At 44.5% G+C, this 15,771-nt stretch overlaps 1 protein-coding gene and 1 long non-coding RNA gene across 2 annotated transcripts; both read right to left on the bottom strand.

Moving 5' to 3' along the window:
- Positions 1–6,287: 6,287 nt before the first annotated feature.
- On the bottom strand, positions 6,288–7,686 carry LOC135375379 (zinc finger protein 394-like). The gene is made up of 2 exons (XM_064608094.1): positions 7,626–7,686; positions 6,288–6,673 (listed from the first exon to the last, which is right to left on the bottom strand). Exons 1-2 carry the CDS (start codon positions 7,684–7,686, stop codon positions 6,288–6,290), a joined length of 447 nt encoding a protein of 148 aa, XP_064464164.1.
- Positions 7,687–8,210: 524 nt separating this feature from the next.
- LOC135375399 (uncharacterized) lies at positions 8,211–13,225 on the bottom strand. The gene is made up of 2 exons (XR_010417238.1): positions 10,251–13,225; positions 8,211–8,793 (listed from the first exon to the last, which is right to left on the bottom strand). It is a non-coding gene; the product is annotated as an uncharacterized LOC135375399 (long non-coding RNA).
- Positions 13,226–15,771: the final 2,546 nt, after the last annotated feature.

The raw sequence follows: 15,771 nt of genomic DNA, 5'->3' as shown, positions 1-15,771 counted from the left end.
AAGAAAAGTAGGACCGAAGGTCGCGTCCCTTTCAGGGACCATCGTAATCCCCTAAAGACATTTGGCTTTCGGGCGCGACCTTGTTCTTAGTTCAACTCTACCAAATCGGTGGCGCTGTCGAACAATATGACGTCATTTGTTTACAAACAGGGAGAGGTCTATTCCTACCCCTCTCACCAAGCTTTGCGAACGTATCTGTGAAATACGTGAGGAGTCGGGAGCAATGCAAAGTGGCTTGAAGAATGTAGAATGTTCTAAGGGTCGAATCATACCCATAATGCAGTGTCCTTTGCTTGTTTTTACAAATGTATGCACGCAAGCACGTGATGACATGAACTAATAGTCTTCCAATCCATGGAATTAGCTGCATGACCCAGTCGAGCCTGACTCTCGGAAAGTTGTTTGTTGTCCTGGCATCTTTTGTCAGTCCGGCCCGGAGCACACAGCCAATAACGAGCCCGGCCCGCAGGTCGGGGCGCCCTGGCCCGTGCAGGGCTTTAGCTCACGCTACCGAAAATCTTTCGTCGCATAATGTGCGCTAGTTCTGGAAGGAAGCGAAATATTTCCAGAGCTGAGTGAAAACATTTGCGATTGCAATACAGATAAAGTAATGTTTGTGCACATTTCTTTAGGTCATGGACAAGTGTGCATATTATAGCCGGATAACATTTATTTACGATAGTTTTTGCGACAGAGATTTCGATCACACGCAGTCTTCCCCGAGGGACGTTAAACGGACGTGGGCGTACACCACTGCCCATTAAACACGGTGTGCCGTCTGTTGAGATTTCAGCGTACAATAAACAGGCCTCAGGTGGGCAAAATCCACAGAATGACCACTGTGGCATCATTCGTGATTTAAAAAAATAAAGGGTAAACAGCGAGAGGGAGGCAGCAAAACAGTTGGAAGCAATGCACAATATTCATCACCTTCATTCATTCCTTCTCTGCTGCTGTTTTTTTTTGTTGCTACGTATCTACAGGGTGTCCCAGAAAACGTGTCATTGAATTATATAATAAAAAAAACTACACCATGTAGAGTCATGCGGTCAACGGCATTTGTTCTTACTGGGTTTTTGCCACCTCCTGGTGCGAACGTCTTGTAACGTAAGTTGAATTATGTAAATTTTTGCGAGCTTAAGTTGGAAATTTGCCAAGTAACACGACTGTCATAACAGCAGTGTGACCAAATGTAAAGCCAATGTTTCTTTGTAACGGTAGATTTCTACAGCGCCGACATGCGATACTAAACCATCCCAGGACACACAGTATGTCTTGGACACACACACATTTCATATTTCACGTGGTACTCACAGTACATGAACAAACTTGTTGCTTTTGTCGTCCCTTTATACCTCGGTGAATGCTCACCGTTCCCACAAGTGCATTTTTCCTTTTCATTAAATATGAAATAATGGTGTACATGTATTGGCGGTGTATTCGAATAGAATGTACAAATGCCGTACGTGTTAGGTTATATGTACCAGAGTAAAACGTGGGGAAGTGTTGTAGGAAGATGGACGGCAGATGATGGTATGCCTTTGTAGCAAGTGGAAGGCTGTGCTTCGCAAACTTGCATCATAAGTGGTTTGAAGAAACTCATTCCTCTGCACATCCTGGGATTCCAGTGTCCTAGCATATTTTCAGGTCCAGAAATCTCAGGGTTTTGACATAGTGCATTTCTGCTTTCTTGGCAACGAATGGCCGACGGTACGTTCCTCTCAAGTGTCCCATCTCTGAAAAGTTCTGAAACCGAACAAAGTGTGTCATCCACAACATATGCCAACTCACCACACAGCCCATAGTCAACAACTGCCATGAAGTAGCATTAAGACTCGATTAAGATGAAATCACAAGTAGTCTTGTGATCTTTGAGACTACACAAAATATTGCGCAAGTGCTCCTCTCTCATTTTTTTTTCCTAGTCTGCATTAATACGTTTGTGTAAAAGCAAGAAAACAAAACAAAACAATCAACAAAGAACCTTGAGACAAACACAACTCACCACACAGCTCATAATTCATATTAGTAGTAATAATTTATAAATTAATAGGTTCGTTAATAGGTTGATCTGAACAAAAAAAAAACAGACAAACACAACTCACCAAAGAGCTCATAGTCGAGATCAGCCATCAAGTACCATTAAAGGTCACCACCGGGTAAAATTCATTGTGACAGATCACAATGAAAATGAGCAGGCACAAAGGTTGATGCCCATTGAATGTACCTGCAAAATAGTTTGGACGAATACCCCGTATTTATGGAGAGATTGTTTTTTTTTCTTACTTTGCCGTCCGATCCCCGGCTCGAGCCACTGACGTCACGGTCAGCTTTCCGTTCTGTCTCTCCTTGGCTCGCTAACTTGCTCGCAGTTTTGCAATCGCCAGGTTGAAAGTCGCTTGTACGACTTCCCCGTTGGTTTGCATGCTTCACTGGCTTGCTTACTCGAGTCTCGATTGTCTCAGACTCGAGGGAACCATAGCCGAAAGTCGCGCATACCACTCGGGCCAGAACATTTTCGTACGTAGGCGTAGCACAGCTCAGGGATTGGAACCGGTATTTTCTGATGAAAGATGAGAGTCACTGAAACGGTTAGCCAGCTGTAGGACTCAAACCCACATCTTCTGGATTACCAGTCCAGGGCTCTACCAATTGAGCTAACACACCTTCTGAGCGACTTCCAGGGTGCGTCATCTGAAGGGACGAACCAGTCACTCTCTCTCACTCATCCTCCTTTCACTCTTACATTTTTGCTCACTCATACACACATTCATACGACATAGGCGGCAACTGTTGAACACGAAAGAACTGATGTTTTGAGGCTGGAACAACATAGAAGGGACAAATACATACAAAGTATTGCTTTGTATGTATTTGTCCCTTCTATGTTGTTCCAGCCTCAGAACATCAATTTGTCTCATGTTCATCGGTATTTTCTTTTGGTCCAGTTCGGGTTTAGCTCCACTGAACCAAAATTATCAGCTTGAACTGGTTCGGGTATATCAGTTTGGTTCGGGTTCGGCTCAGGGAGGACCCCCGACCCCAGCCTCCGCACATACAGAGACATTTACAGGGATTGGTAGCATTACTTTTTTCGGTGCCGGTTTAACCGGTTCATGGGCAGTAATTTTTCTACATGAAAGCGAGCTTATGCTCATCTTACACGGTTGTAAGAGAAAGGTGTGAGTTTCAGGTGACTCAGAAAAAGGTCAGTCTGTAGTAGAATTATGTCACCTCTGAACTGACTCCCAAACCGGTATGACTTTTTTTTTGTTCAGGACAAGCAAAAAAATTGTTCAGGTTCAGTTTCATTCCTCAGAAAACAACGTTTTATTCCGGTTTTCGGTTCCGTATATATATATCTTCAGAATATCCAGAATCCAGAATATGCAGAATAAAAAGTAAAGGTACCCAAATCACACGGGTTCTTGTCATCTTTTTGACAACACAAAATATTGCACAAATGCATATATCTCTCGCTCTTTCATTTTTCTTTTTATGACTTTCTTATAAAAATTGTTTTTCTTTTGATCTTCATCAATAGGTTGACTTGAAAGAAAAAAACAAAGAAAGACAATGGAGACAGCTTTTTCACAAAACTAGACTCTCGTACTCCAGACGAGAACACCACAGCTAGTATAGGCCAATAAAAGGAGAGAAAAGAAAATTACATTAATAGGTTGGAAACACACGTTGTATTTGTAGTTGTTGCAGTAGCATAGAACTTTGATCTTTATACTGTGGCAACAGATTATTCCATTTGACCACATTACAGCCAGGAATTGCCCCAGTCACCATCACTTAAATAAAGTCGTTGACTAGAGAGAACTGAGGCTTCGTGTCGTTCTTCGTGCATGGGGGTTTTACTACGCTATAAAAGTTGTAGTCTTGCGATATCCTGGTTGCCCAAATGGTTATAGTCCTATAACACCCTGTGGCAATAAAATCCTGTCACTGGATCTAAATTTAGACATCCCTAGACTGCAAAAATGGCTCAGTATTCTGAACCCTACCACCTGTAGACATAGAACTTATATAGTTGACTTCCAAATTTAATGCCGTAGTGAATCAGGGTATTCTCGGGTACTGGGAAACACTCTCGGTGCAGCACTTGCACAATTGCGTGCGTTGACAACATAATTCATTACGCATTAATAATGTACATGCTGAAGCAATGTAGCGCGAGGATTTTCCTTGAAAGGTGGTGTTGAAGCCACTGACTTCTTGGACAGTTTTGCGTGCAGTTTGCTAATGGGTGTTGGCATGGGTGTGGTTAGTAACGACTGACCACACCGCTTCCGTGGTGGCTGTCCTGTCTTTGCCACGTGGACCAGAAAAAGCCACAAAAGCTTCGGCCATGTTTACACACTATGCCACCCATTATGTGTGATGAGGAAAAGATAAAAAATACTCTGTTGGCAGCAGGTGACTGTATTTGACCAATGAGATCTCTCCAGAGTTCTTTCCTGAGCTAGGGAACCCGATTAGTAAACTGTACCAGCTGCACCCACACTTTGAGTTGGTAAGATGCGGTTAATTTAGGCCACAATTTGTTTAGACCAAAATTGGATTTGTTAAGCAGTCTCCGTTTACTGCTCGTTGCAGCGATGAAATACGTCGGTGAAACAGGCATAAGGCAGTGTTCAAGGTACAGACCTATTTGTTACAAAATAAGTTCAAACAGTGCGCCTGATTTCTGGGCCTACAAGAACAAGCATGGTCAGAAATGCCTTTTCAAAGATAAATGCAGTGAAAGGGATTGGACGATAAATACGAGAATCAAGAATTTTGATCCATGACTCGAAAACCCAGAGATGAGGTAGAGGACGATAACAGACAAACACAAACATGCTCTCTGAGCTGAGTTTGAGACTGTGTCTGTGTTTGTCTGTCTACCTCGTCTCGGGTTTTCAAGTCACGGATCGTCACCACCAGCTCGCTTGTTACCTAACGTTACTTTCGAGAATTTTGGGCTCGGGGCTGCATATGAGCTTTTTGTTGTTGTTTACAGAGTCCCTAGTGTGTGTGGGGGGAGGAAGCTTTGATTGTAGGAATAGATGCTCCAGGGCACCCTTCAGCCTGAACACCTTTCCACAATTCCAAAGAAGTCCTTTCCTTGTTCAGTGCAAGAGCAGACTCTGTTGCAGAGCTTCCTCGGCATGAATGGCTTCCCATGATTCATGATTCACAATCAGTACAAAAGTAGCATTGTGACATCTCTGTCAGTAGCACTGCAGGACGTTCTAGTGTCTGTTACTCCCTGTTGGAATAAAAGCGGAGGAACGTGAGAGCTGCTGAGCAGGGCTCTTCAGCCCGAATGCACCTCCACAACCGCAAATAACAGCTTTCCAGGTTCAGTGCAATAGTAGAAGAACACTGTTCCTGAATGCCTTTCGACAATTCCTAAGAAGTTATTTCCAGGTTCATTGCAAGAGCAGATGTTGCTGAAGAGCACTCTTCAGCCTGAATGCCTTTCCACGAACCAAAAGACATCCTTCCCACACGGAAGAGCAGTCGCTGCTGAAGAGCACCATTCAACCTGAATGCCCTTCTTCTGTGATTCAAAAGAAGTTCTTTTCGTAGATCACTGCAAAAGTAGATGCTCCTGAAGAGCACTGTTCCGCTTAAAGGAGTACAGAGTGAAAAACCAAAAAAAATTTCAGATCAAGATGTCTGATGAAAGTGCGTGTGTCATTGTACTGAATAGCGTAAAAAGGTTTTGATGTGTGCAATTTGTTTCCCAGAAAAAAACTCGCATCAACGTGGCTCCGCGCGTTTACCCTTAACTCGCCACTCCAGGTATAACGAGGATGAAGAGGTATGATGCCACATCACCGATGACGTTATATGGAGAACTCGTTCTGGTTCACCAGTCAGTTGGGGTCAGTGTCATGTCCCTGTGCCGCCGTAAACAAGTTTTGCCAGTTCTCCCGGAGAATCGGGGACAGAAGGAGCAGCCGAATCATTACCGAGCCAGGAGAAAGGCTTTTTCGGAACCCCGAACAGCCGAGTAGCAGACGACAGAGGAGTAGCAGACAAACATTTCTCTAGGCCAATCAGCGAGCGTTCTCCTTATAGCGTCAGCGCGAGGTTCCAGGCAGATCACAGGCTGGTACTGCTCTTCACCACCGTGGCGCACGGTCGCTTTTTTGCGGCGTATTTTAAATTCAATTTCCGAGATAATTATGACTCTGTGGTGTGAATTACTTCGTACGGTGCATCTTACTGGGCTAGTTAACAGTTTTATAGGAAGAAAAAAGGGTGTTAAAAATGACTTCCGCGCTACTTTAAACACCTCCCCACAGGTCGTTGCAGTGAACCATTTGGTGTCGATCCAGCTGGCTCTTCCACACAAACCTGTCCCCACAAGTGGAGCAGACGTACGTCGTTCTGCCTTCGTGGACCGTCTTGAGATGTGTCTTCAGGGCTCCCCTCTGCGTGAACCTCCTGCCACACACATGGCACATGTGGGGCTTCTCACCCGTGTGTCTTCTCTCGTGGTCCTTGACGTGAGTCTTCACGTTGCTGCTGTAGTCGCAGAATCGACACTTGTGCCTCCCTCGCTTGCGGGAATGCTCGGCGCTCTGGTGCTCCGTCAGGTGCTTGTCGGAGTCGAACAGTCTGCCACACCAGGAGCACTTGAAGGGACCGGCGGTGTCTTCTTCTTTGTTGCCTGCAAAACAGATGCAACAGTTCCATCAATTCGTACAAAAATACACCAAAAGCCGGGAGATGACATAACCGGACAAAAAAGTAGAGAAACTCCGACTTAACGTAACAAAATAACGAGGTTTACTCAGATGTTTCGTCCGGACATCATCAGTGCCAAACTGAATGAGAGATTACACAACCGGTCGCTATTAAAGGTTGGTTAGAGGTAGTTGGTTAGAGGTTTTTGTTACAAACCGAGGGGTCACCATATATGTGCCACGACTCTAGAAGCTTTCTGGGTCCCCATCTTTGTTCTCGAGCCAAGGTCACCGCGTTGTCGAAGTCAAAACAATCAAAACGGTCTCTTCTCTTGTTACGTTAAGTCGGAGTTTCTCTGCTTTCTTGTCCAGTTATATCAATTATGTCGGAGAACACTCAAGCGGGTCATAATATGTTGGCCTAGAGGGGGGGGGGGGGGATATGTTTAATAGAGCGAAAGGAAAAAATAAACGGAAATGGCATAGACTTAATACAGTAGAAGGTATAATGGAGGTAAGGATGCGCACTAAACCTGCAGTCACACGTTTTTGAAACACCAACCAAGTTTCCTTTAGGTGTCCTACGAACTTTGGCAGAAAGATGTTCTGCTGTAGCAACCAGTGCTGAATGCTTTCACCTTTATCAGGACAAAACTTCCCCTTCGTGCATGAAGTTGCAGACCTCTCTAGTTTGTCTTCATCGTGTTCCTATTTCCTTCATATACTCCGCTAGTTCTCATTTCCCTCCCAGTTTTACATCCTTCTTGTGGAGCGTCCTCCTCAATGTACTACCTTTTCCAAAAATCCCAGTTTATCATAAACTATCCCCGAATTCCCTTTTCTTTCCCTACATTCCCTATCTAAATTTCCCTTCCTTCACTTACAACTCAACTCCAACTCAACTCTCTACTCAACTTCCTCCTTACATGAGAGTACGGTAATCCAGAAGATGTGGGTTCGAGTCCCACAGCTGGCTAACCTTTTCAGTGACTTTCATCTTTCCTCCTTACATTCTGTTTCCCTCTCAGCTTCAATGACCCACGACTAGGGTTCCGCGTTTTCGGTTTTAATTGGGAAACGGCGAAAACATCGTGCCGGGTAAAAATCCCCTCATTCGGTTTTAATAGAAAAACACTGAATACAGAGCGACATTCCGGGAACGGACAGAGATAAGTTGCGGCACACGCCCAGCAAGTTGGTGATGTAGATGAGAAAGCCCTACAGAAATACGACGGTCGTGAAAAATGTCCGCTTACTATTTCGTTAGCCGTAAAAAGCCACCACAGCGAACAACGCCTTGTTGAATGAGCGTCGTGCTGAAGTTACATTGTGATTTGTATTCGTCGATAACTGTCGGGTAAACCACGTACGCCCCAGGAAAAACATAGAAAAACGCCGACTTCGTGAAAATCAATAAACCCCGGAAAACACGCGCCGAATCCGCCTAAAAATAAAAACCGAAAAACGCGGAACCCTACCCAGGACACGGATGAAAATCCGCAGCAGAAAAGCCAGACGGAATTCTTTCACGCAACATTTATTCCTCCCTAACGACCGCACCCTAAAAATACTTGACTAGTGGAGATTCCGCGAGTAGCACATCACTTTCACGAACAGTTCAACGTCTCGTCCAACGTCACGTCACGTGTGAACCGACGAGAGAATGCGAAACGCTATCAGTGGCAGAGCAAATGTCTCTGAAGACCCCACTGCGTCGCAAACGCTTTTCCGCAGCGGTCGCAGATGTTGGGCCTCTCGGCCGACTCCTCCCTCTCGTGGTCCGGCCGTACCGCGGCCCGGCCTCGGCCCGACCGGCTCTTCCGTCCGCCGTGGATCGTCCTGATGTGCGTGTCCAGGTTCCCCCTCTGGGTGAAACCCTTGGAGCACACGGAACACATGTACGGCTTTTCCCCGGTGTGCGTTCTCTCGTGGGCGCGGACGTTGGTGGTGATGTCGCTTGAGTAGGGGCAGAAGCGACACAGGTGTATCCGTCCCCTGGTGAAGCGCTTGTTGTGATGCTCCTTGGCGAAGTGCCTGCGATGCCCCTCGAGGTGATCGCCGGACGCCTCGTTTCCGTGGAAGAGAGCTGGCGCCTCCTGGCTGCCTGGAACGGAAACGAAAGGATCGCACGTGAGTCGGTAAGAGCCAGCGAAGTTTTAAACGGGTCGTCGTAATCAGGGTGTCTACCAAATTGCAGCCTTCAAATCCCCTGACTATTTCAAGCAAATTCCCTTACAAAAACAAAAGGTAACTTGGTGCCTGCTCCTGTGTTTTGATGCAGATCCCTCATAAAACAGATCATTTATGAAGTATATTAGTGAGAAGATACCCTACTTTTCTGCCTCAGAGCTTGTCGTACTGGCGAACTGCTACTCGCGGTAAGATTGCTGCGGCATTGCCACTCAACCACCAGTCAGCACTCGCGATTCGCTGTGCATCCTCACGGCACTTGTCTGCAATTTTCCCTGGCTTCAGCTGCTTTTTGGCCAAATTCCCTGACAATCCCCTGACTTTTCCTGTCACATCAAAATTCCCTGACAATTCCCTGTTTTCCAGGTTTTCCAGGTTGGTAGACACCCTGGTAATGCGGAGTTAGACGCTCGTGCTGAGGGGTTTTAGCATCTTTTTTCTGAATCGAGGGGTAAAGCGGGCCATTCTCTTTTTTTTTTTAATCGAGGGGTAAAATTCAGGTTTTGTGTTTTTTTCTGCATCTCTGGGTAAAAATCAGTAGGTTAGAAAAGTGATAAAAATCAGGATTGGATTTGGTGTGCGTTTAAATATGTTTCTCGAAGCAAACACATGCCGCATTGTACTTGTCGAAGAGATGGTTAACGTCGTCTAGGTTAGAAAGCAAACCACGGCAGTTCCGCTGGAGGCGGTGGAATGGGGAAAACCTCCTGACCAACACGACAGTTGTTGTGTGCATCGACGACACAGATACAGCCGTTGCAAGCGACAAAATATCACGTCAACAAAGTACACGAGGTGTGACAAGATTAATGAATGACTGTCATGTATTGCATTTTTTCCAAACTGCAAGTGAGTGGGTAAAATAATAATAATAAAATTACGTTGTTTTTTAGCTGTTTTTTTTTCTCGCACTGTTGTTCAAGGCATCTATATGTGTACATCCTTGCTGGTTTCTGCTTTATGTCTGGATGACTATATTGTATTTCCTTTTTTTAGTATATCTGACGTTTCTTTCGATGTTTGCCGATCATGTTGATTACTTTTTCCGTTTTTCTGCAACGTTATTGTCGCCCAACTTCTCCATCATGTTGTACCCGTTTGGGTCTTTAACGTATTCTAAATAAATAAATAATTGGGTTTTAGATTAAAAGCTGTAGAAAAGGTGAAATATGGTAGCATTGTGTGAAAGAGCAGGTCTTTGGGCGGGAAAATGGAACAAGTGAATACAGTGAACAGTGAACACAAGTGAATACAAGTGAACACAACACAGTGAACACAGAACACAGTGAACACAAGTGAATACAAGTGAACACAGAATAGCACGCTGTGACATGAAGTGGTGTGTGCAAAGCATTTAGTGTTCACCCGTACCTGCACATGTGACCGAGTTTGCACTTTGTCGACTTTGGTTCTCTGGTTGTTTCCGGCTTTACCAGGTGGTGGTAGTGACCTAAAAACTGGTTTTACGGCATTTAACCCTAAACCACGAGGCTACATGCACAATTCCAACGTAGTCAAAGATGCTGGATCAAAGCAGTAATCATCATCTACTTTTCTACGACTGCACTGTGTGGATGCATGTCGAGTGAGCAGGTGTGCTGTTCAGGTACCATAACATACACACACTACGTTCCAAGTGTTCAACATGAAGAGACAATGTGTGATGCAAGATAATGTTTGTCCTCTTGAAGCGAAAATAAAAAATGAGCGGAATAAATTTTTGAATGGCCGTCTCACCATATCATTTGGCCTGGTCGTTTATATAATCCACATTTAACCGAGTCAGTATACAGGATGCTTCACCTAAGGTGACAAAAAAATTATAACTGGCGAAGAAACTCGCTGGAGGATTGTCGGACTTTCGGCATTTATCTTCTGGAAACTTTTGCCACTATTGAGGACAACTGGACACTTTGGACAATTTTTAATTTTCTTATAACGTATTTTTTTCCAGCGAACCTTACTTCTTTTTTTACAGAAATATCGTGTCCTCCACGGATAACTGCAGGCCCAACAGAAACTACGCGCAGCATCACGACAGAACTACTCGAAAAAATTTTTTTTAAAATTACGATTTAGCCCCGCCTTCTTGATTTTCGTGCTTGATTGAAGCGCGCGCAAAATCTGCGTCTAGACAAGAAAGTGTCACCGCCTTCATTTGTTTTGGATTCTTTGCGATAAGTCAGTTGTCACCAGCATCAAGGTCAACGCGGCGCAAAGAAAGGTAAAACAAGAGGAAGAACACGCCCTCCTCTCCCCGCAAATACTGCGCGCTTTTCTTTGCGACAATCAAACAGGCGGGGCTAAAGCCCAATTTTTACTATTTTTTTAAACTATTCCTGTCGCGATACTGCGCATAGTTTTGGTTGGTTCTGTGGTTGTCTGCGGAGGATTTCGTATTACTGTACAAAAAAGGTGACGTTCGCTTGGCAATTTTCAAAGTTCAATTGACAAAAATAAATGTCCCAGAATTAAAAATTGTCCAAAGCCTCCTTCAATGGTGGCAAAAGTTTCCAGAAGGTCCAACAATCGTCTGGCGAGTACGTCACCAGTTCGAATTTTTTTGTCACCTTAGGTAAAACAGGCCGTATATCGCGCAAATATGTTCACTAAATGTGATTGTGTCGCAAGTTTTCTCCCACGACGATTGTCATACTATTTATGAACTGGCGTTTAAGAATGCACCGTTTCTCTCTCCACAGATCAAACCAACTGAATGTGAACATGAAGTTACTGGCCTTTCTTTTTTTCAATGTGGCTAATTAATTAGATAAGATCCGTTAGCAACCTTCGAAAGTATCGGCTTAAGCACCAAGGTGTCAACTTGCATGCATGCTGCCAATCAAGTGTTTCTCTTTCTGCATCAAAAACTTCCTTTTACGGCAGAAGGAAAAGACAATAAGAAAAATTAGGAGCCACAGAATGCCTACAGTATTAGAAATATCTCCATCGAGTGTTTCTCGCGGCACAATAAACTCTCCAGTTAGTGCTCCGTTCCAGAAGGGTTCTGCTTGGATTCGGGGATCTCAGGCGCTGCAACGGCAGTTCCAACATCGAAACGGGCTCCACCCTCTCACGGCGGCAGAAGATAAGAAAATGGCCAAACTCTCACCATCAATGGCTCTGCATTGAACTTGCACTTAGCGCCACCAAGCGTGTCAGGGAATCCTGTGCCCAACGCTATTTCAGAAGTTGCTGCATTAGATGCTCGGTGGCGCTACATACTTGTTCAATGGCCACTGGTGACAACGATAATTGAAGACCGCCAGTGCGACATCCTGGGTATATCTCGAAGGATGTCAGTTGTGACATGCCGGATATGTAGGGTTCTCTGTTTTCGGGTTTTATGATTTTTCAAATTTGGGAGCGAAAAATCGGGTGCTATTTACGCGAGAGAGCTCCGGAAGAAATGAAGCGCTTCAATCTCCGTCTGATATGTCATCGGGGAATTTTCGGGTGAAACGAAAGGCATATCTGAAACAAGCCACTGGCTGTGACACTGGGACGAGAATCGATAACCTTGATATTCCCGCTCGGAACTGGGGCAGCGAATGGCCGTGGTATTCAAACACATGTCCGAGCTCCACAAAAGTTTGTCTTTTCTCCTGCGGGAGGGGATTAAAAAAAGGAGGACAAGTAGGTTTAACACAAATAGCTCCCTTTGCTGACATTATGATTCACTTTTCCGACGGCTTACCTACAATCACAAGTTGAAGGTCCGCGATTCTTGAAAACTTGTTCGGGGGGAACTATCATGAAAAATCGGGTATAACCTGAAAACAAAGAACCCTACGGATACGCAATGTTACACGCCCCAATCATCATCACCTTTTCAACACCACGTTTTGCGAGCTGCGTGGACAAATATATTGCAAAACTGTATTGTATTGTCACAAGTATTGAACAGTTCACCCAGTTTGCGTGCCCTGGAGGCTACCACAAATCCTCCAATGCACTGGCAGAGAATCTGTGGGGCTTCTCCACGATGCTCACACAGGTGCATCACATTGCCGCGGACCCCCTCGTATTCCTCCGCGCGAATTTAAACAATTCCTACGGCCTCGGTGGACCGTCTTGAGATGTCTGTTCAAGGCACTCGTTTGCGTGAATTTCCTGGAGCACACTCGACACAAATGAGGCTTCTCTCCCGTGTGCCTTCTCTCATGGTCCTTGACGTGAGTCAGCACTCGACTGCTGTAGTTGCAGAAGTTACAATGGTGCATCCTTCCCACGGTTAAATGCTTGGCTTTCTCGCGATGCTCCATTTCTTCCGTGGAACCACACAGGGAGCGCCTGAAGGTCATCGTGTGTCTCTCTCCCTTTCCTAAAAAAAAAGAAAGCATCAATCAATCAATCAATCCACCCATCCATCAATCAATCAATTAAGTTCAAGTTCTTCAACAGGTTAGGTTTGGTAATAGCTCACATATCATAATAGTTCAGTCACCACTACAGTCAATCAACCAATGAATCAAATTGAAGTTTTTCAACAGGTTAGGTTAGGTTGGGTAATAGCTCACATATCATAATAGTTCGCTCACCACTACAGTCAATCAATCAATCAATCAATCAAGTGGAAGTTCTTCAACAGGTTAGGTTAGGTTGGGTTGGGTAATAACTTGCATATCATTATAGTTCACTCACCACTACAGTCAATCAATCAATCAAGCTGAAGTTCTTCAACAGGTTAGGTTAGGTTGGGTAATAGCTCACATATCATAATAGTTCGCTCACCACTACAGTCAATCAATCAATCAATCAAGTTGAAGTTCTTCAACAGGTTAGGCTAGGTTGGGTTGGGTTGGGTAATAACTTGCATATCATCATAGTTCACTCACCACTACAGTCAATCAATCAATCAAGCTGAAGTTCTTCAACAGGTTAGGTTAGGTTGGGTAATAGCTCACATATCATAATAGTTCAGTCACCACTACAGTCGAACCTCGATATAATGGAGCCCCTGACGGATGCCATTTCTTCCGTTGTTCCCAACATTTTGTTGCATTGAGCCTGATAAAAATAAGACTGGCAATTGTGGGTGGCAGCGCAAATTATTTCGCTGTATCGCGAATTTCATTGTATAGCTTTTCGTTACATCGAGGTTTGGCTGTAGTTAAGGATGAAAGTAAAGCTCTGAGAATTAACCAACTAACTGGGACAAATGCTACTTGTAACTTGCATTAAAATACATTACTAATACTCACATTTTATATTATAATACGTAATACTAAACCTTCTGTGTATTACATGAGAAATATATTGGCACTCAACATGCAGATTACAGATTCAAATACATTCAGAGAGTTAGCACTTTGATACATAATAAAAATACTCTTAAATTACTACACACTTGTACGCGAGCAATTATCTCCACAGTCCACAAAATGCTGGCACATATCAGCTGAAGGAATCCAACCCACACATTCTCCATTACCGTTCAAGGAGGCGCAACTGTGCTATGCTGACACAGTTTTCTTCTCACGATACCTAAGCTATAGTTAGGCAGAACCTCTTCCGAGCATGCTTGCAGGAAACCTGCACTGGGAAACGTAACTGTGGGGAACTTCCTTTAAAAGCACATCTTTGCTACTGCTCTAAAGGGAACGTTCGCTCAGAGATATTGAAATAAATATGTCTGGCAACTCTGGTATTTCCAGAGTAAATTTTTGGTGAACCAGGGAATGCGCTGTGTGGTGAAAGCAGATATCTACGAATTGATGCGAAGTGCATGCTACAGCCTTCAAAATAAAGCTAATTGCTGGGACTTGACTGCAGCAAACATGTTTGCAGACGACATCATAGGTTAGGTTAGGTTAGGTTAGGTTAGGTTAGGTTAGGTTAGGTTGGGTTGGGTTGGGTTGGGTTGGGTTGGGTTGGGTTGGGTTGGGTTGGGGCTGGGGCTCGCCGCCCCCACTGCCTTGAAGGACTTCCCGATGTCTCTGTAGCCAAGATAAAGTATCGTATTTCATCTGGTTCGGAAAGAATATCGCTGGCAGGGCAAATGACCAAACTTTTGTCCGAAAGATTGCGTCAAGGCATTATGCTCGGATATTGTTCGAACACTGCATATTAAACGTCTTAATAATGTTTAGGCTGAGTGTTGAAAGACGAGTGTGTTTGATACGGGTTCATATTCCAAAGGGGAGAACACAAAAGACCCAGCAGACGACACGGACAAGCTCCACGTCATCTGCTTGTCCGCGTCGTCTGCTGTGTTTTTCTGCCCAACTACACATACACACTATGCGTAGCAGGTGGTAGAGGCCATTGGGAATGTTAGGAGGAAAGTTATTTTTTTCTTATTTTTTGTCATATCCTACAACAAGGCTGGAAGCTGAAAATTTTTTACAGGATCCATTAGCACTCCATACGTCACTGATGAAAGCTCCAACGTCTGCTAACTGTACCAGCGGTACTCTTTACAAAGCGGACGAAGTACGGTACTTCGTGGTGAACCCTGTACGTCATGTTGCGGACATTTCTTTCTTCATTTGTGTGCATCTCACTCCTCTGTGTCCATTGTGAGTCGTCTTCAAATGCATTGCCAGGTTATGACTTCACACAAACTCCTCGAAGAACCACATGTGTAGTTCATCCGTTCGCATGACTTGTAATCACTCTAGTAGTTCGCAGAAGCGGCACTAATGCATCCTGTTGTGCTTCTTGAAGGAGATGTAGGAATGAAGGATGTTCCTGTTTGTTGCCTGGAAGACATAAGGAAAACATCAGCACTTTGCGTTCGTCCAAACAGAGATGGAACGGGTCTCAACGGGTTATGAACGCCCGGTTCAAGTCCCTGCCAACGATGCTGAATATAATAATGAAGTAAATCTCCGTAAGTAAATCTCCTGGGAACACCGCATCGGATAAATGTGAGGGAACGGATCTGTAA

This window comes from Ornithodoros turicata, unplaced genomic scaffold (genome assembly GCF_037126465.1).
Source record: "Ornithodoros turicata isolate Travis unplaced genomic scaffold, ASM3712646v1 ctg00000858.1, whole genome shotgun sequence".
NCBI classification, from domain to species: domain Eukaryota; kingdom Metazoa; phylum Arthropoda; class Arachnida; order Ixodida; family Argasidae; genus Ornithodoros; species Ornithodoros turicata.
The sequence above is the reverse complement of the archived record's forward strand: the minus strand, read 5'-3'. Positions and strand labels throughout refer to the sequence as shown.